Source organism: Equus quagga, unplaced genomic scaffold (assembly GCF_021613505.1).
Source record: "Equus quagga isolate Etosha38 unplaced genomic scaffold, UCLA_HA_Equagga_1.0 153_RagTag, whole genome shotgun sequence".
NCBI lineage: Eukaryota > Metazoa > Chordata > Mammalia > Perissodactyla > Equidae > Equus > Equus quagga.
This window is the reverse complement of record NW_025796915.1, coordinates 3,427,225-3,447,813: the sequence shown is the minus strand read 5'-3', so window position 1 is coordinate 3,447,813 and position 20,589 is coordinate 3,427,225. Positions and strand designations below refer to the sequence as shown.

At 56.5% G+C, this 20,589-nt stretch overlaps 1 protein-coding gene across 1 annotated transcript in view; it reads right to left on the bottom strand.

Moving 5' to 3' along the window:
- LOC124233118 (potassium/sodium hyperpolarization-activated cyclic nucleotide-gated channel 4) overlaps positions 1-19,043 on the bottom strand; it is a 40,231-nt gene extending 21,188 nt beyond the window's left edge. Inside the window, exon 1 of the mRNA XM_046650234.1 lies at positions 18,259-19,043. Coding sequence (XP_046506190.1) covers positions 18,259-19,043 — 785 coding nt within the window. The remainder of the gene's footprint in view (positions 1-18,258) is intronic.
- Positions 19,044-20,589: the final 1,546 nt, after the last annotated feature.

The following is a 20,589-nucleotide window of genomic DNA, read 5'->3' as shown; positions in this document are numbered from 1 at the left end:
TCCCTGATTGTTCTGTCCTCGATCAGTTCCTCACTGCTCCTCACCTGGACTCTTGCCCCGTAGCTTATCTGGTCTCCAGCCTCCACTCTCTTTCCTTCCAAGTCGTATGATCTCTGGATTATCTTTCCAAACATTATGATTACATCACCCCTTGCCTGAGCCCTTTGGGTGACCCCTGAGGACTAAGAAAGTTCAAGCTCCTTGGTCTGGGATCCCCAGCACCTCCACCCCCCACCTTCCCTCTTCTCTCTCCTGCTTCCTTCACAGTAGCCATCAGGACACCTAACCCCTGGCGCTATCTCCATCCACATGCTGGTTCCTCCTCCTGAGAACCACCCTGCCTCCTGAACCCCCATCTTTTGAAATCCTTTCCCTCATCTAAGGCCCAGTTCAACTGCCTCTTCCTCCTCCATGAATTCTGCCTAACTATGCTGTGTGTCTATGGTAGCAGTTGTCACATCCTGCCTCTTTCATCAGGTACCACCTAACTCTCCTTCCAGCTGCCCAACAAATCATAGAACCCAAGAATCCAGGAGTCTTGGTTTCTGAGATAGGGATGGGAGCTGGGAGATGCCCCCTCCACTCTTGATCTATCTCTTGGTTTTCCAGGCCCAGCCCAGATAACTGCCGAAGGTGATAATGAACACACTGAGAATGGTGGAGGATAGCTGTCGACATTTAATCTCACTGAATCTTCATAAAAACTCTAGGAGGTAGACACTATAATTATGCTCATTTTACAGATGAGGAGACTGAGGCACAAGAAGTTGAGAAATTTGCTATATACAGTGGGTCAAGAATTTAAACCCAAACAGCCTGACTCCAGAGTCCCTCTTCTAACCACTCGACAGAAATATAAATCTGGCTAGTAGTATTTTCTCTCTCCCAAACTCTGTGCCTTCTCCTTCTCCTCCTCTCCCTCCCAAACCTCTCTCCTATACTCTCTTCCATGGCACCTTCATCCTACTTCTTCACTCCCTGACCTCTCCACTTCTTCCCTTAAGTGAACCTTATTTGTGTCCTAAGGACGTCACTCTCCCAAACCCCACATACGGTGGGGTCAGCATCCTCCTGCTCCACACTGATGCCACTTCCTGCCTGTGGTAGCAATGTCTACAAGATCCTTTGAGTATCCTGTCATTTCCTGGTCACCTTTCCCGCATCCATCTCCCACCCTCAGGGATCTTGGTGATGCTGGCACCCGGTTCACAACCTTCCATTCCACTTAGATTTCTGCCATCATCCTGGGTGACTTCTACTCCATATCATCACCCAGCCCCTCAGTGGCTTAAAGCCCTGACTCTAATGACTCCACGTCAGTCGTCCATTCCAACAGCATACTCTGGACCATGTCTCCATCTCCATTTGTTCCATCTCTAATCTCAGATGAGCAATGCTCTTTCTCGCTCTAACCTCCTTTCCTTCCAGCTCTCATCCAATCGTGCTAAGTCTATTCTTTAGTGTCCCAAGAACCTCTATTCAGCTGAACCCTCTGATTCTCCCATCAGAACCCTCCTGCCTCCTCCCACTCCTCCCCAGACACAATGGTCCAGCTCATCAACCTCTCTTGCCCTGTCCTTCTGGCACCCAGTTCACAAGATCACAACCCTGGCTCAGGGCTATCATCAATCCTTCTCAGGTTTACATGGGGGCAGAAAATCCCACAACCTCAGACCAGTCCTACTAGAAATTCAAGTGCCTTAGCTCCTGTGCCTCAATTTCCTCATCACAATTTCCCTATTCAGCTGGGCCCTTCCGTCTGCCAGCCCATCCTTCCAGGAGAGCTTGGTAAACTGGCCCTCCCATTCTCCACAGCAGCTATTCTGAATTCTCTCTTTTCTCCTCAAAGCTCTGAAACCACCACTTTCCCAGCTCACTCTCAGCAGATACCACCACCTTCTACTTCACAGAGAAAAGAGAAGCCAGCAGAATGTCCCCTTCCTCTTCCTGCCACTAGACTCCTACCTTGCTTCATCCCCTTCCCCTCCTCCAGTCACAAGGGAATCAGTGACTCTTCCACCTGCCCTCTTGACACCATTCCCTTTCTCCTCCCCAGGGACCTTAATCTATATGTTAGCCCCTCTCTCATCTATGTCTTCCATTTCCCTCTCTGCCAGTCCTTAACCATCAGCTTTTTCTTTTAAGCTCCCTACACTTACAAAATAAAATCACTCCCCAAATCCCCAGTGTGTTATCTCTTCTCCCCTCAGAACCAAGCTTCCTGAAAGACATGTCACTGTCCCTACTCTCTCATTTCCATTTCCATCCCCAATACTCCTCTCAATCCTTCAGCAACATCGCAAATGCACACCCTGCTGCAAAACCCAACGGACACTTTCCAGTCCATTTCCTTCATGACCCTCAGCATCATCTGACACTGAGGACCATTCTGCCAAAACACGCTCCCCCACCTCGCCGTCTTTTCTCCGTGCTCTCTGGCTCTCCTTTCCCTTCCGTTGGAGGGGCTCCTCTTCCTCTGCGTGACCTTTAAATGTTTCTGTTCCTCTGGGCCCTCACTTTTTCTCCTTCTATACACTCTCCCTGGGTGACCTCACCAACTCCCACAGCTTCATTATTCTGCTGCCTTTCAAACCAGTCCTCTCTCTCATGCTCCACACCCATGTGTTCACTTGCTGACTACACATCTACACCTGGATGTCCCATGGGAACCTCATTCTTGACATATCCAGATTTAACTTAACAGCCTCTCCCACAAACTCTTGTGCTTCCAGCACGTGGTACCACCAGCCACCCAAATGCTTAATCTAGAAACCTGGGAGTTATCCTCAACTCATCCACCTCCCTCACCTACCAACACTCAATCATGTGGGATCCAACGAATCCTATCAACTCACCACCTGGCCTACTCCAGCAGCTTCCGAACTGGGCTCTGGCCTCTCCCAGGACCCCACATACCTCAGAGTCCAGGGTGGGGTCTGCATCCTCTCATCAACCCACTCTCCATACTTTGCCAAGCCCAAAGTCCTTCCACGCTCCCAGCTCAAATCCAAGTTCCTCACTGTGGTCCCCACAGCCCTTCCTGATCTGGATTTGGCCTCCTTCTGCCTCGAGTCTCACCATGCCTCCCCTCATACGCTCTGCTCCAGACATACTCAGCAACTTTCAGTGCCCCAAACACGCCATGCTTTCTTTCACCTCTGGGTTTTCCCACATGCTGTCATCTGCCTGGGACTCTCATTCCCACTCCTGCCCACCCAAGCCCCTTGGTTCAGAGGAGGCATCACTTCCCCTGGGAAGCCTTCTTTGTACCCCAAGAAATCTGGCTAGGTGCCCCTCGGACGTGCTGCCATAGCATAGATTTGTCACATTATGATGAAATTGCTTATTTCACTGTCTATCTGGTGGTTACTTGACTCTCTGACCTTGGCACAGTGGCTTTTACATGATAGGTTGTAACAAACATGTGAATGGGTGAAAATATGTGAATGGCTGGATGGCAGCAGAGTGAATGAATGAATGAATGAATGCATGCCTTGGGAACCAAAGGCTCAGTGGCAGAGGGCCCAGCAGAAGCTACATGAAATGGGGAGCCCTCTAAGACCCCAAATCATTCCCTTGAGGCTTTCACAGCCTCTGATGATCAGGGAAGAACTTATCCCCTGCAAACTCCCAAGACTCCCAGACTCCCAGCAACATCCATCAGCAAAGGGCCCCCACCCGGTGTTGAAGCTGATGGTGGGAAAGTCACAGAGGAGGGGAGGAGGTGGAAGAGGGGCAAGGTAGGTGAACAAGGGACAGGCTGGGAGAAGCATGGGGTTGGGGTCTGTGACACAGTGAGATGAGAGAGAGGACTGGTGGGAGGACATCACAGCTAAAGACTTCAACTGAGGCCATGACTGTGTTTCCAGCCTGACTGGCGCAGGCCCATGTTGGCAGAACACACCATGCTCTCTCGGTACCGGTGTGCCCTCAGCAGGGACTTTGGAGATTCTCCCTTCTCCCCAGATAGACCTAGCCCAGAGACCCAGGAGGTCCGGGCTGCGTTGGGGGAAGGAGTTGAAAGGAAGGAGGCAATTCCACTCTCCTAGAATCTCGCTCTGCTGCCCCCACCGTGTGGGTCCAGGGTGAGCCTTCGCCCTGCTGCGTGCCTCCCAAGAGCCCAACTGATTTCTCTTCCTCTACTGAGATGTGAGCACACAGCCCGGCCAGGGGGCAGGGAGGGGTCTCCGTAAAATTGTCTTGTGGTAAATAGATGAGTGGATTAAAGACTGTTGCCAGTGGGGGGAAAAAGACTGCCAAAGTTAAAATAAAAAAGAATACACCGAAATGTTAACACTGATTATTGCAAAGTGGTGGGATTGTGGGCTATTTTTGTTTTCTCCATTACGCTTTTCTATATTTTCTAAACTCCCCATAATGGGCAAATATTACCTTTATAATCAGAAAAATAAATCCCCCTTTAACCAATGACCAGTGTCCCATGCTGTGAAGAGTCCTCTAACGTGTGTCACCTGGTCCTCGGGGAACTCCTGGACGGCCAGGGGAACAGTGCAGAAAAGGCGCTGTCTTGACGGGGAGGTCAGAGTGAGCCAGTGGCTGGAGAGGGTCACGGTGAGGAGACAGAGGGAGGCCCTCTGAAGGGCGGGCGTCAGAGGCCAAGGAGAGTAGTGCCTGCCCGCAGCACACACGAGGGAGCGCGCACTCGTGGGGCGCCTTCCTTGCCTTCCCTCGCTCACAACCATAAAAGCTGTTTGGAAGCCTTGACCAACGGCTCCCTGCCCCTGCCTGTCCAGGCCCCTGTTTATCATTCTCTGAGCAGGGCTGTTGCCCAGCCCCGTTGCCCCTTACGCAGCCATAGGAGCGCTGGCTGCTTGCAGAGGGGGAGGGTGCAGGAGTCCTTGCCACCTGTGCCCCCTCCCCAGACTGGAAACTGGCCTCCCTCGGGCCAGCTGGGCCCTCAACTCTGGGTTCTGAGGGGAATCCACCCCTCAACCCCACCCTGCCCCCTCCCCCTGGCCCCACCTCCCCTGCCGCTCCTCCCGGACCCCAGGGTCTCCTCCCTACAGTAGAGGAGTTGCTCTCTTCCCCCCACCCCCGCCTGGCCACTAGGGCTCTATTTTTAACCCACCTCAAAATCTCTGACTCAGAATCACAGGGCTCCCAGGTAGCCTCCCTCTGCCGCCTGGGGCTGCCTCTGAAACAGACTCAGAGCCAAGGGCATCTGGCGTTTGGTTTATGGGTGGGTTGTTTGGATTTTGGCGTATCTTTATATTCTTATGTTTCCACAACAATTACCAATTACCTGAGGAACAAAATTTGTTTTTGTTTCTGTGTTTGAAGATCCAAACAAGATGACCCTTTACCTCTGCCTCCTCCAAAGCCCCTCCGGGTCCTGGGCTGGGGGCCTAGCCTCCCGTTATACAATGAGAGCCTCTTGCCAAGGAGAAGGTGAGCTGTCTGAGGGCTATAACTGACTGAATCTTCCCTTCCCCTCTGTGCTCTTCCAATCCCACTGCACAGCGCTTCCCAGACTGTGAGATGCACACACATCACCAGGGGAGCTTACCAAGAGGCAGACTCGGGTTCACTATGCGTGGGGTGGGGGCTGACATCTGTATTGTGCCCAGGCTGCTGGTCCAGGGACCACACTCTGAGTAGCCAGGTTATAGCAGACGGTACAGCAGTTAGGCACTCTAGTGTTTGAATACCTGGCTGTGTGGCTTTGGACAAATCACCTAACCTCTCTGAGCCTGTCTTCTCATGTGCAAAATGAGAACATTAATCCCACCTCACAGGATTCTGAGAGAATTCGATGAGATGATATTTATAATGCGCTACGTGGTGTACATACTCAGTGCATGCTGACCATTATCATCATCATCATCATTATTCTTGTGACCACTAAGATGCAGGTCCTGGCCTGAGGGCTATGGGCATCCTGAGGTGTGTGGACTGGTCCCGCTTCAAGGAGCCCTTCGTCTCAGGCAGAGGCAGTATGGCCTGTTGGGTACTAAAGTCCTGAAAAGGAGGGGGCCTAAGAGGGTCCACTGGTTAGGGAGGTCAGCGCTGTAGTTGCAGAAGGAGGTCCATGCCACGTGGCAGAAGGAATCAAGGCCAGGGGCCTAGAAGTCTCGGGTTCTAGTCCCATCTCCACCTCTACCTTGCTATGTGACCTTGAACAAGCCCCTGCCTCTCACAGTCCCTTCCTTAGTGTCCCCATTGGTACAACAAGAGGATGGAGCTAGACAATCTCTAAGGACACACCGATTCCATGAATCTCTGCAGTGCAGAGACTAAAGAGGCCAGGCAAGGGCAGCTGGCCAGATGGAAAGCTCACTGAGAGAAGAGCGCACATCTCAGACCCAGTATTGGGTCTCTAGTACTAGAGAAGATGGCAGCATCTTGAATGCCAGATTGAGTAGTCAGGACTCTTCTGGGGACATAGGGAGCCATGAAGGTTGCAGAGGGAGAGAGTTCCTTGGGGAAGGAATTGTGACTGCACCTTCTCAACAGCACAGCTGAGCAGAGACCTGGCCATAAGGAACACCAAGATATCAACCCATTGCTTCTTTGATGGGCTAAGACCTCTTCTGGAGACATTAAATCTGTGCACTCACCGAGACACACCAGTGTAAGAGCATGTGCACAAACACACATTGCATGCCCTCACACCCCCCCCCCCCCCCACAAAGTGTACAGCAGGGGTCATCTGTTCTATAGCGCCGAGAACTGCCAGGATGCTGTGTCCCCTCAAGCTAGCTGCCTAACCTTTCTGAGCTTCACTCAACTGACAAGACTATTTGGGGAAAATTGGGGAGGGAACTAGCAGTTGGAGAACTTCTCTGTCCCGCTTACAGGAAACAAAGGCAGCTCAAACACGACTCTCCCTACTCAGGAGAATGGAGCAAAAATAGAATATTGCTGTGGAGTAGCGCGTGAGCGTGACCCCAGTGGAAATTAGGTAGGAGAGCTCACCTGCTCTGCAGGAAGGTGCGCCAGCATGAAGGAGGAGACGGGCAGATTTGGGCAGAACTTCCTACGGCCAAGCAGCACTGGGATGGACGGGGCTAAAGAGGACACCGTGGAAGGGCTGCCCCACCGAAGGGAGCCGGAGACGGACCCTGGGAGGGGCTGTGTGTTCCCCTTCTTGGTGGGAAGGGGTCCCCTGGAGATGTCTGAGCTCTGAGGACAGGTGCTGGACCTGCCTCCTCCGCCTTCCTGCCAGGAAAACATAGCCTGACAAGGGTGCTGAGCAAGGGCCATGTTCCCTAGGGTCCCGCCAGCCCCAGTGTTTTACGATTCTGATTGCTAACAACATGCAAGGGAGAAAAGGGGAACGGCTCCCTGGAGAAGGACTCATCACAAATGGGCTTGGAGGCCAGGGTGGCGAGTCGGCATTTCATGCCCAGGCCCTGGGGAGCAGTGAAGGGCTAAGGCAAATGCGGGCAGTCAGAGAACTCGCAGACTGTTCATGCGGAAGGGGCCTGAGGGGTGCCCGGCTCACTGGCTCCGAAAGAAACAGAAGGAGAATCACCTGGGTGTCCCCCAAAATATACCTGCCAGGGCCTCACCCAAGGAGGCCCAGGAATTCGTCATTGTATAAAGCTTCCAGGCGGACACAATTTCAGCTTTGCAGTCTTGCTACACCCCACGCCCTCTCCAGTTCCATTTTCAGATGAGGAAAGCAAGACCCAGGGAGGTGAGGTCTCAGTCCACACAGCTAGGCGGGGCAGAGCCGGGCCTTCAGCGGTCTCTTACTCATGGCTGGCCCTGACGGCTCTGTGCCCAGAAGCAGTGGAGCGACTCCCCAGAGCCTCCGGGACAGGATAAACAGCTTGTTGCCTTTCCCTGCCAATTCCCAAGTCAATGGTCCTGCTGGCCTGCCCCTGGGCACTCCTCTGACCACAGTCATCCCGTGTGGCCTGCAGTCTCCACGGACCCTCACATCTGAACTCTCCTGAGGCCAGCTCTGAGCTTCCAGGAGGGGACAACTGCCCCCTGGGAGAGGTGGCGGGGGAAAATGGTTGGGGCTCTTTGCCCAGGAAGCAAAGAAAAGAAAGCCCATCTCCACTCTCACAGGGGGCATGATCTAATGAGGGGCCTCACAGACGGCGCCATTGCCACACAACATGCTGGGGAGCCCCCGGCCCCGTTCCCCAGGACTAAAGGCTGGCGGCACCTCAGCAGAAGGAAGGGTAAGGAGTCCCCGACCTGCTCCAGGAGCACAGGGGCTGCAAAACCCAGGATCATGACTGGCTGGGCCTCGGCGGAGGCTCCGGAGAGAGGGCGGGAGATTCTCATCAGCGCTGCTGGTCGGCAGCGCTGTCCCTGCCCCGCTGGCTCAATTTGTACTAATGGGGTCAGGATTACGGGTTCAATACCTATTTGGCCAATTAGCTTTGCTCTCTTCTCAGCCTCAGACCGAGCCCTGACCCTGGACACTGAGGGAGGAAAAGACTTTGCTGAGGTCACACAGCAGAACAGGATGAGGGTCAGGAGGGCAAACTCAGTGTGGGAGGTGTGGGCAGTTACAAGCCAGGAAAGCTCAGGAGGAGAGGACCCAGGGCTCCGGGTGGGCCAGCCCTGATGCTGCACAGACAGGCCCCAGCTGCAGTCTCCCCTGCTGAACTACATTTCTTCTAAAAGGTGCCAATGGCCTTGATGAGACCTGTGGGCCTGAGGGTCTTTCCTATCCCTGGGGAAGGGAACAGTGCCCTGTCTCTTCTGACAAACTGTAGGTGGGAGAAGCCTAGGGCTGGCTTTGGCGTCAAGTGGCTGGAGACTCACGTTAATCATTGACAGGGGCTGCTCCAGCCTGCAACAGGGAACCGCAGGGTAATTACTTCTGGGCTTCAGGCCACAGGCTCAGTGACATTATTGCAGCAGCAACACCTGCCTTCCAGGCCTAGTACAGCAGGAGAAGGGAGTCTCCTCAGAGCTTGTGCAGCTGGGGCCAGGGCCCGGGAGAGCTTCCCTGGGCTGCAAGGACCCTGGGTGACAGGCCAGAGAGAGACACAAACACACCCACAAACATATGCACACATACTCAGGCAGCATCAGGGGCAAGACCCGGGACAGTGGGGTCCGAATCCTTGAGGGTGAAGGGCAGAGCTTAAGGACTGCAGGTCCAAAGAGACAGATGTTGAGTAACCTGCCCTCAGTGCCTGCCAACACCCACCCCGCCAGGCGGCCCCTTGGCTCAAGCTCCCAGACACCTGCTTCCAAGAAAGTGTGCAGAACGGCTCTCTCTCCATCAGATCCAGCTCAGATCTACTCCTTCAGGAAGCCTTCCCTGACCATCAATCCATATTGGTCTATCTCTTGTCTGCCCTCCCCTAAATACGACGCAGGGACCCCAAGAGGAACTGAAATTCTACTATCCTCTTTGTCAGGTGAGGAGTGACCCCCATACTCCATAATGGGTGCAAACAGTCTTGCAATGGAACATCTGGTCTCCTGAGGACAAGACACCCTCAGCCTGCCCCTCTCCAAGCCCAGAAGACGACGTATCAGCCAGCCCCTTGTTATGTATTAATTTCTGAGAGCCTTGTTCACGCAGACATAACACGTCCACCCACATGGGTAAATGCTTAGACAGACACAAAACCATGAGCAGCCAATTATCAGGCAGTTGCCATGAGCAGACCTGGGGGCCCCGCTGCTTGCTCCGCAGTTTGTGGGAGCCCAGAGCTGGGGGGCAGTGGGGAGCAGGAGGGAGTCCCTCTATCAAGCCAGCACACCTCTCTGTCCAGCCCCGAGCACCACTCTGCAGGAACCACAAGCTGGCTGCCTGACTGGGCAGACAGACACCAGCCCCAAACAATGAGAGAGCAGAGCGGGGCGGGGAGTGGTCACGTGTGAGATTTGGTGTCTCTGCCTCGGCAGCAGTGGCACTATTGTTTATTTATAATTTGTACTTTACCTCCCAGAGAGGACCAGAGGCAGCTGGCACAGATGCTAAGAGGTGTAGGAGCTCAGGAAGCTTAAAGGAAAGGAGGGCTTCCACGGGCGGGGGGGCACAACATGCCCCCCTGTCCCAAGGCCTGCTACCTCAGGGAGGCACTGGGCTTGGCTCAAAGGCTTTGTTCAAAGACTCCAGTTCCTGACCTCAGACCAAGGCCTTATCTTGGTCCCAGGCTGAACTCTAATCCTGAATACACACTGAGCTCTGATCCTGGTCATACACTGAACCCCAAGCCTGCTCACACCCTGAGCCCTGACCCCGGTCACACACACAGCCCTAAACCACAGACTGACTCCACTTTCTCACTTCCCTGCAGGATGTAATGAAGAGACCACATGACCACCTATTTCTCTGGTGGAGAGAATACATTACCACTGGCTACTTATCCCAGTCCCCTTTGAACCCTAATCACTCCTATGGAGGAACAGGTGCACCATCTGGATGCAGTTCCAAGATCCCAAAGGTCTCTACACCAGTCAGGACCTGCCAGGGGAGGAGCAGGGGACAAACCTTTTGATCTGGCATCCCCAGGAGCAGCAGCCCCAGAGCAGGGGTTAGGACAGGGCTGTCTCAGCCTGCAGACGCCGCGTCTTCAGATACAGAATGGCTCCCTTCTCATTGGCTAAGCTTATAAGATGGGACTCTGAAGATACCTATCACCCCAAAATTCAGGTTTAGGGCTGGTGAGACAAGAAACAGCTTCAGCAACAAGACCATTCAGGACAAGCCTTCCCTGGACACCCTCTAGCTGGGGTCTCAGGGTCGACTGCGGAGCTTGAAGACCTTTGCAGCCAGATGTTACATAACCCCCTTGGGTTCAGGTTTCATCTCTGACACGGACTTATTCTGTGACCTTGGGCCAGTCACTTACCCTCTCTGGTCCTCTGATCCCTGCCTATAAAATAAAGGCTTTAGGCCAGGAGCTTGCTAAGGCCTGTCTGGATCTGGTTTTCTGAGACGTGTTAAATTTTGTGCCAGCTGGGCCCCACCCCTCCCAGCCCCTCCTCCGAGCTAATGTGTGGTCAAACATTATCTGCAACATATGCATTCTCAGGAGAATGTTCTCTCTTTTTTTTTTTTTTTGAGGAAGATCAGCCCTGAGCTAACATCTGCTGCCAATCCTCCTCTTTTTGCTGAGGAAGACTGGCCCTGAGCTAACATCTGTGCCCATCTTCCTCTACTTTATATGTGGGACGCCTAGCACAGCATGGCATGCCAAGCGGTGCCATGTCCACACCCGGGATCCGAACTGACGAACCCCCGGCCACCAAAGCGGAATGTGTGCATTTAACCCCTGCGCCACCAGGCCGGCCCCAAATGTTCTCTTGAACTACTTTTGTAATTTAACTTTTTAAAGCTAAGAAAAAAAAGAAGAAGAAGAAGGAAGGAAGAGAGAGAAGGAGGGAAGTATGAGTTTAGAGTCCTAGAGACCAGGTTCAAATTCCAGTACTGGTACTTCATAGCTGTGTGATTTGGAGCAAATCTTTTTTTTCCACATCAGAGCCTCAGTTTCCTTATCTGTAAACTGGGAATAACAGAATCTGTTTTTCAGGCCACTATGAAGAGGAAATGAAACACATTTCATTTGTAAATGTATGTAAATAATACAAAGCTCCTGGCACAGTCTGGCACGCAGTAGGTAGCACATAAATGGTCGTTATTGATCTGGGAACCCACCTGGCTTTCGTCTCTACTGGTAAGAGTCTGGAGTTATAAACTCAGAAGCCTACAGTGATCAGGCAGCTAAGTGTGCATGAGTGACATGGCTGGGTGTAGGATAGAGACCTTAGGGACAGGTGGAGACTGTGGGCAAGAGGACAGCAAAAGCCAGTTTAAAGGGGGCAGCCTCTAGTCTGCTCCAGCTCCCTGCTGCGGGCAGGAACATGGGGCCAGAGCCACCAGAGTTTCCAATTTTTCAAGAGAAGCCCAAAAGCCACATTTTTATGTTACATCTTTCCATTTTAAAATATTGTCTCAGATTTGTTATCACACACTATGCTGGCCAAACAGAACACATCTAGGTACTGCATCTGATCCACAGGATGCTGCTTAGCAACCTCTGGCCTAAGTACTGCTGTCTCATCTTGAGCATCCTCAGTGACGGGGAGCTCACCACCTCTCTATGTTGCCTCCCACTGCAGTTCTGATGCTAGATGCTGATGATAGAGTGTCTCTGAGTGGCCTCCTAGGCTTTGGGATCACGGATTTCCAGGGCCCTGGCAATGCTTTCTCACTATAAGCCTGGTTGGCAAAGAACATCCTCTCCGAAGCCAAGGCAATGCCCCTGCCCTCCCCACAGCCCGCTCTGGCTGGGAAATGTGGATTCTTCAACATCCCCTGGGCCCAAGCAGGACTGCCTGGCCGGCCTCGGCAGCCCTTCTATTAATTAGCAACTGGCAGTAGCAGCTTTGTAAGAGCCCTTGAGCCAAGGAGTGTGTGTGCTGGAGCTGGGTGCCTCCTCAGTTATATGACAAGGCCCCCTGGAGACTGGGGTTGGACCTTCTGCTCTGGGTGAATTCCCTCGTGGTAGACAGTGTTATGGCAGGCACAAGGGCCACTCAGGCTGCTTTGACACTCGTCAGTCCTGTCATCTGTATGTAGACTGGTGCCTTCTGGGGTGGGAGCCAAGCCCAGTCCCCAGGGGAGATTGCTAGGCATGGTCTGGTGCAGGGGAAGGGGCGTTAAGATTCAGACACCCCCACCACCACCACCACCACCAAGGTGCCAAGGCAGCTGCTCTTACTGGATGCCTCTGTCCTCCTCCCAGCCAGCCACTGTCAGAGCCACCTCACAGCGGCTCTCCTGCCCTGGCACCTCTGGACTCTCTCACCAACAACATCTGTTCCTTCCCAGAAATCTCATTGCAGCACAGCAGTCACTGCACTCCCTGCCCCTTCTCCTCCAGCCAGGCCCGCCCCTCCGGCCTTTTGAATGGGAGAGAAGCTGCCAAAGCAATGGGACATGGTGGATTAATGAGGGCCTTCTGGCCACCTGGCCTCCCCGTGTTCACCCCACCCCAAGCGCCAGCATCCAGGGCCAGCAGAGTCCAAGCAGCAGCAGAGGAAGGGAGGAAGGCCGTGCATCTGACAACCCCAAGTTTGCCGCCGACCTCTGTGTTGAGGGCTGCACAGCCCAGTTCACAGACTTCACCCTGCCGTGCTCAGTGCCAGAGGCCACGGGGAGAACACAGAGCTGAGCATGGAACAAACATACCATCTGAACCACAGTAATCCAAGCCTGGTTCTGAGTTGGGCACCGGCGGCACCGGCATCACCTGAGAGCTTATCAGAAATGCAGAGTCTCAGAGCCCACCCCAGACCTAGTAAGTCAGAAGCTGTATCTTAACAAGATCCCCAGGTGAGTTGGATGACATGACAGTGTGAGAAGCACCGTATTATAACAAACATAGAGCTCCATCCAAACATCATAAGGTGGTCAGGGAGGGAGAGACAGGTGATGGTGGCCGCGGTGGCCTGAGAGGGCATCCCTGAAGAACTGGAAGCCCTAAAGCATGGAAGAGGAGGGCAGATGGACAGGCAGTCAGCCCGGCACTGTGCAAGGCAGGCCACCTGACAGGCCCAAAGCCTCACACCTCACAGCAGCTAAGGGAACAAATGGGGCAGGGTCCGGCAGGGAAGAAGCCCCCAGCCTCATCATGTAGCAGCCAGACCAGGAACTGAAGCCTTGCGATGGCCGCAGCAGGTTTCTGGGCACTGGGCATCCCGAGCGCACCTCAGACCCGAGCTGGGTGCTGGTCTTCACAGCACACCCTCCACCAGCCCCAGTCTTATCAGTGGAGCACGTCCTCATCACTGGAGAACCCTGCTGCCCAATGTGCCAGCCGCCAGCACCGCCCAGGCAGCTCACCTTGGAATTCCCCTCTGCACCAAGGCGCCCTTCCCCCTCCCCTGGCGCTGCCGCTGAGGCTGCAGCTCCTTTTGGCCTGGCTTTCCACGCTGACAGCAGAAGCAGCATTCCTGGGCCATGGCCCCCAGGAAGGCCCACCCAAGAAGGGGCCTCAGAACCCCCGACCTAGAGCCAGGCTGCCACCTTCCTCCTTACCACCTCCCACCTGAACAGTCCTTCTCACAGTCAAAAGGGAGAGCGATGGGAGTGAGACTCAGGAAACAGACAAGTAACGAGTCCCCAAGCAGAGCAGCCTTCCTTCTTCAGACATCTAACTCTGCCCTGCATCTTCATTTTCATCCTGCTGGCAACAGGAGGCCCAAGCCTCAGAGTACAGAGGGCCCCAGGGAAGATGGCTCTAGGAGGCTTGCACCCTGCTCCTACCAGGCCAGGATGCTCTTCTGGGATGGCCTACAGTGGGGCTCACAACCTAGATGGGCTTCAACTTAGGGGGTCCACAGACCCCAGAAATTGAGTGTCATATTGCGTGTGTCTAGACGTACGTGTATCTTTCTGGATAGAGACTCAATAGTTTCCAGCAGGTTCTCAGTTAGGTCTCTGACGCAGGTTCAGAACCACCGGTCTGAGTCAAGGACAGAGGCCCCTCTGGTCCACCCAGGACTAAGGGCAGTGAGGGCAGGGGCAGTCTGGACAGTGGTCTCTGAGGGTGCACTGGAGCTTCTCACCTCCATGGGATGACCACAGCTGTACAGTGTGTCTGACATGGAGATAGGCTACAGGATCCTCATTTTTCTAGGTTGGAAAACTAGGCTCAGAGAAGGCTCATAACCCAAGCAGGGCCCCATAGCAGATAGGGCTGGGCAGGTGATGTGAGGTGGGCAATGGCAGTTTCTGGGGCCAGGGACCAGCAAAGGAAGTCAGTTTTAAGCCACCCTTGGAATTTACCAGGCCATTGGCTCAGTTTCCACGATTTCAGAGCTCAGCTGTTTCTGCCCCAAGGAAAGGACCCTTTAGGACCCTCCCTTCCCTCCCCTTCCTCACAGATTTAGATGTCTCAGGCTAGGAGAGGGAAGGGGCAGAGGAACGAGCAGGGCCAAGCTTCTGCCTGCCTCCACTCTCAAGGCCAAGCTAGAGTTTGGGGCACAAGAGTAGCCCCAGAACTGACATCACACACAGGGACTTCCTGCCAACCTCCATGTCTATCCACACAGCCCCAAGACACCTACTCAGACAGACACCTAGACATACACACACCCAGGCCCACACACCTGAGCCTGACACTTGAAAGCCTGACCAGCTTCTGGGAACAAAACCAGGTCCACCTTCACTCAGGGTTCCCACTCCTTTTCTTTCCCTTTCTCTCCTCTTGGAAAAACAGGATCATGCAGACACCATGTTTTATTTGTTCCAAGTTCCCACCTCCAAGCTCAGGTTCCAGGACATGGCTCATATGAAAGGAAGGAACCGCCCAGGACCCAAGAGCCCAACCAGCCTTGGGCTGGATCCTGGGGCGCAACATCCCAAGGGGCTGTACGTCCTGGCCTCCTCCCTCACCAAACCTTAAATATAAGTTTCAAAAGGCAAATGGGGAGTGGGAGGGGAGGGGAGGCCAGATGAGCCCGTGGAGCCTGGAAGAGCCATGGGGGTGGCTGGGACATAGTGGGGGGAGGCGGCAGCCAGGGCACAGTGGGCAGAGCGGTGGGGGATGGAGGGGTGAGGAGAAGCAGAGATAACCAAACCTATTCTTAGACATGGCCCAGGTTATGAGGGTACCTCAGAGCACAGCCCACTCCAGCCCCTGGAAAAGGCACCCAACCTTCCTCCCCCAGGGACAGGAGATGCCGGAAGCAGCTGGTGACAGTGAGCCCTGAACTCCAAACCGCAAACTCAATCTATCATGGTTTGCTGGTGATTCTTTATTAAACCAATTCTGCTGGATCAATGCTTCCTGCCCGTCAAAATGATGAATAAATCCTCGACTGGCCTGAGCAATGCTTGCAGAAGCTCTTGTGAAGCCTGAGCTGGGCAGTAGGGTTTGGCTCCATATAGAGGCTCAAGACCAGTGGCTGAAACTCAAGGGACTGAGGCTTGGGGTGCTGGGCGGTGGGGTGGGGGTGGCCAGGTGGCAGGGTTGAGCGATGGGTTTTCTAAGCTTAGAAGACTTAGCCAGGCCCCTGCCTCTTTGACCTTGTGAAGATGAGACCAGCTATTCTGGCATGGGTGTAGGAGAGGCATGACCACTGCCCCTCCAGACGCACACAGATGGTCTTTCTTAGATGTCTTTCTTTACACCCCACCCAGCACCAGGCAGCTAGAAGGCTGTGCGCAGAGGACATGTGCTTTCAGCTACCAGTCCCTGTTGCTTATTGCACAAACCCAAATTCAAAGGCTGGACTGACCCTTTTCCTGTTGCCTGTTTATCAATCCTGCTGCATCCACCCTCCCTCCCCACCATGTCCCAGGCAGCCTGCAGTTAGTGGGAGATTCTGCATCAGGGGGACTGCAGACAGACATGCCAAGATGGGCAGAGGAAGAGCAGGAAGGCGGGGAGGTTCCCATTGATGCAATCAGCCCAGTCCTAGTCCTTAACCATCCAGGCGAAGGGAAGCCTGGGAAGGCAAGGCCCAGTTGGCAGAAGGTGTTCAGTCAATGCCCGTTGTCAATGGAGGCTAAGCATGCCTGGAGTTGGCCCCTTGCAGCTCCCCCAACCCTAGGCGATGGGGTTGATGATGAGAACCCTGAACAGAGGCTTTCAGACAAGACAGCGGGGAGCTGAGCAAGGGAAGGGAGGGCCCCTCAACAACCTCAAGTGATTGATACTGGCACAGCCTACCTGCCACCACCACCAGGGGGTTCAGAGGGAGGAGGAGAGCCTAGGACACCCAGGGGGGTGCAGGAGACACTGCTCCTGCCCATTCCTCCCTAGCTCAAGCTGAGATCTGAGGGGGTACTGACCAGAGGGGAGGCCACACTTTAGGAACCTGGCACTTGGGAACCAGTCCCAGTTTCTGATGGGAGGGTCCCACATTTGCTCACACAGCTTGAAGACCATGGCTGTCTGTTTAGCCTATCCTCTGACCTCCCACACTCTCTGGGAATGGGAACCCTGGATATTAACATTAGGAAGAGCAGTCCCTCAAAAAAATAAAAGGGGGGGCCCTCTCTTCACCACCTATTTTAAGCCATCGAGTGTTGCCTGACTGGTTGCTCCCAGCACGAGAAATCTCTCTCATTGGATGGAAGATGGCTTTGCTCTCATTACAAACCTAGCTTCCCTGGAGTTTGCGAAGAGGGCTCTGGATTGGCAAAATGCTCATTTATATTGGCAGACAAGCAGGGTAGGCAGGGATAGGAGCTAAACAGGGGGCAGGGCCCAGAGAGAGAGAAAGAATTAAACCCAGCTCAAAAGGGTGAAACATTTTCCAGACCCCCACTTCAATCCTGTGTATCAGGAAAGCCCAGGGAGCTGCTGGGGGACCCCAAATCTTGACTGGAGTAGGGACATCCCTGATCCCAACTTCAGAGGCCATCTCCCATCTCTCTTTTTGGCAGATACCCCCCACAGGCCCCGAGTGGTATTCAGCAGTCTTCTGTGGCATCTGACTCAAGTGATAGTGGAGGGGGTGGGGTCCCTCTCCCTGACAGGTAATCACACTGTTTGTTTGGGGACCCACGATTGACCCCATGAGAGACCTAGCAGCTGCTGGGCTTGGGCAACTGGGGTGAGGATGGGGCACTGGACAAGCTCGGGGTCACAGGACAGCTGCTCATCAGTCAGGACAACAGGCATCTTCACTGACCACTATGAGCAAGGTCATCTTGTCCTGCCAGTCCTGATGCCAGCTGCCCAGGGCCCACCACCTGGCATGAGGGGCTGGCCCAGAGTTAAAGTGGGTGCAGAGGGCTCTTCTCTTGGACCTGAGGCCCCAGTAACCTCAGTCCTCCAGGGACCCAGCTCTCCTTCTCTAGCTGCAGCTTCCCAGGCCACAAGAAGGCAGATATTAAAGCCTGGGGTGAGCACCCCAGGTGCTGGCCCAGCTGCCAAGAGGTCTGTCTCCCTTGTGGCCCTGCTCTGCAGGCTGAATGACCTGGAGCTGCCTCTAGGATGGCCACCCTGACTCTGCAGCCCAGAAGGGGAAGGTGGGATGTGTGGCTTAAGGTGGCAGAGCCTTATCCGGGCTGCCGGCAGCGCTAGGCCAGGCTCAGGACACCTTTTCAGCCTGCCTCTAACGCGGCCCAGACCCTGAGAGAACGAGAGGGCCAGGACTAGAACCCACAACACAGAGGAAAGTTCCCAGCGCGGCGCAGAAGGAGGTCTGGGGGTGTCTGGGAGCCTGGAGGCGCCCCACTTCTCCCGGAGCTCCCAGCGCGAGGAAGGAAAGTTAACTCCGGCAGAGAAGCAGGGCCGAGGAAGCATGTCCGCGCCCGCTCAGGGAACCCACAGGATCGCCGCCGGGCCCCCTTACCTGAAGTCGCTGTAGGGGTGGATAATCCAAAAGCCGGCCGACTTAACCCTCTCCTGCTCGCGCTCCACGGCTTTCTGGCTGCCGAACATCCTCAGTGAGAATTTGTTGACCCCGGGCTGGAGCATGGCCCCGAACTGGCGCTGCATGAAGCCAGACTGGCCCAGGCGCACCTCCGCCTCGGGGAGAATCTGGTCCCCGGCGGCCGCGCCTCCCTCCACTTTGATAGCGGTGTCCACCGAGGGTTGCTCGCAGGAGGTAGAGGCCGGCGCCGGCGGCTGCTGGGGTGGCGGCGGAGAGGCTGAGGGCTGCGCCGAGGCGCCGGGGCGCTCGGGCTCGGCCGCCAGGCCCGGGGGCGTCCTGTCCTCGCCGGGGGACGCGTCGCCCTCGGCGATGAGCCGCCGCTCCTCCGCGGAGTCATGCAGGTGCCCGTGACTGCTGCCGCCCCCCGCTCCGCCGCCGCCGCCGCCCCGGCTGCCCAGCGAGGCCAGGCTCCCGCGGAAGCGCCTGCAGTCGCCGTTCGTGCTGGACTTGCCCGCACCGCGGGCCGGCCCCTCGCCGTCCGCCGCCCCGAGGGCCGCGCCCCGGGGCTCCGTGCCGCCCGCGGCCGCCGAGGGCGAGGGCGAGGGCAGCGGCCGCAGCCGGATGCTCCTGCGGCTGGGGTCCTGGCGGCCCCCAGCCCCCTCCTCCTCGGCATCCTCTTCCTCGTCCATGATCCACGCCTTGGCCCCCACCTGCTGCGGAAGGCTGTAGAGCCGCTTGCGCATGGACGGCGGCAGCTTGTCCATGGCGCCACGGGCAGGGGCCGGGCCAGGGGCAGGGGCGCGGGTGAGGCGCCGAGGACCGGCTCCAGGTCCGCCCGCCGGTCAGTCTGCTAGCGGGGACGCGTCCTTCGCCGCCGGCGCCGGGCCGCCTCAGGCGCCCATGCTCGGGCAGGCTGTGTGCGGCGGGGAGGCTCCCAGTCCGGCTCCGGGTCCCCGGGCTCGCCGCGCTGCGCCTCCTCCCCGGCCGGGCTGGGCGCGGGGACCCCGCGCTCCCTCCCTCCCTCCCGCGTTCAGGGGCGCGGCGCGCAGCCCGGCTCCAGGCGCCCCGCCCCCGCGGGGAACAATGGGCGCGGGTAGAAGCGGCGCTGCGGCCCCGGCGCTCGGAGAACCGCTCCGGAGCGCAGAGCGCACGGCCCGCGCGCCTCCCGGGCGTGCGTCCCGCGGGCAGGCAGGCTGTCCGTCTGTCCCGCCGCCCCGGCTTTGTGACCAGCCACTCGCGAGCTCGCCTCGCTTCCTCTGTCCGAGCGCGGCTGGCCCGTCCCAGGGCTCCCGCCGCAGCCGAGCGGAGCCCAGCGGCCCGCCGGGCTTACATCAACGGCCGCCTCCCCCGGAGCGCCCTCCGGCAGAGCTTGGCTCCCGCGCCCCGGAATATTCATGAAGCCGCCGCAGCTCGCGGGTTGCCATAGGAGCGGCTCCCGCAGCCGGGCCTGCCTACCTGGGCTTCTTAAAGGGGCAGCGGCGCGCGGGCTGGGGGCCGGGAGGGGGGCGAGGGGCGGGCCCGGCGGGGGGCGCAGGATAGACCCTCGCCGGGCCTTTGGGGCTGGGTTGAGAGGCGTCCTTAATCCTAATACCTCAAATATCTTTCTTTGGCCAAGGACTGGGAGCGCGCCCCAAGTCTAGGGTTCCGGCTTGAGCTGCGAATGCCCCCACTCCACAACTGGGGGAGGGGGCGGGGTTTCCCGATTTCCCCTCAGAGCTCTGGGCTCGCCTTTGCCGGGCGGTTTTGCTTCTCAGCTGGGTCTGCGACCCTCCTCGGAGAAGGCGAGCGGGTCGTCTGGATGTGGAGCCCCTGGCCTTCCCGCAGCGCGCCTGGAGAGGGTATTTCCCAGAAATGCGCTGCGTCGGGGCCGCTCCAGGGGTTTTCCTGTAACTTGGGCTAGGGGCGAATCCCCGGCCGGTCTTTTCTCTGCCGAGCCTCACAGCGGCCCGGCAAGGAGGGCGTGGGGGAAACTCCGGCAGGCACAGGGCGCGGGTGAGACCCAGCGCTTCGAGGTAAGACTTCGAGGAAACGCGCCTGCCGCAGCCACCGACGCGGGGTCCGATCCCCGCACGCACCTCTCCGGAGGTGGTTCTCGTGGGGGTTTCCGAGACTAGCGGGCTGCCTCGGGGGGCCAGCAGGCAGGCTCCTCTGGCGACCTGGCACTCTGGGACTAGATGTGGACCTCCCCCTGGGTTCCTATCCTATATGGACCAACGCTAGGGGAGTTCCTGCTCCACCCAGGTCCCCTACCCGCAAGCAGCTGCACAGCCCCCGCTCCCTTTAAGTCCGCTCGCCATCCTCACCCCTAGG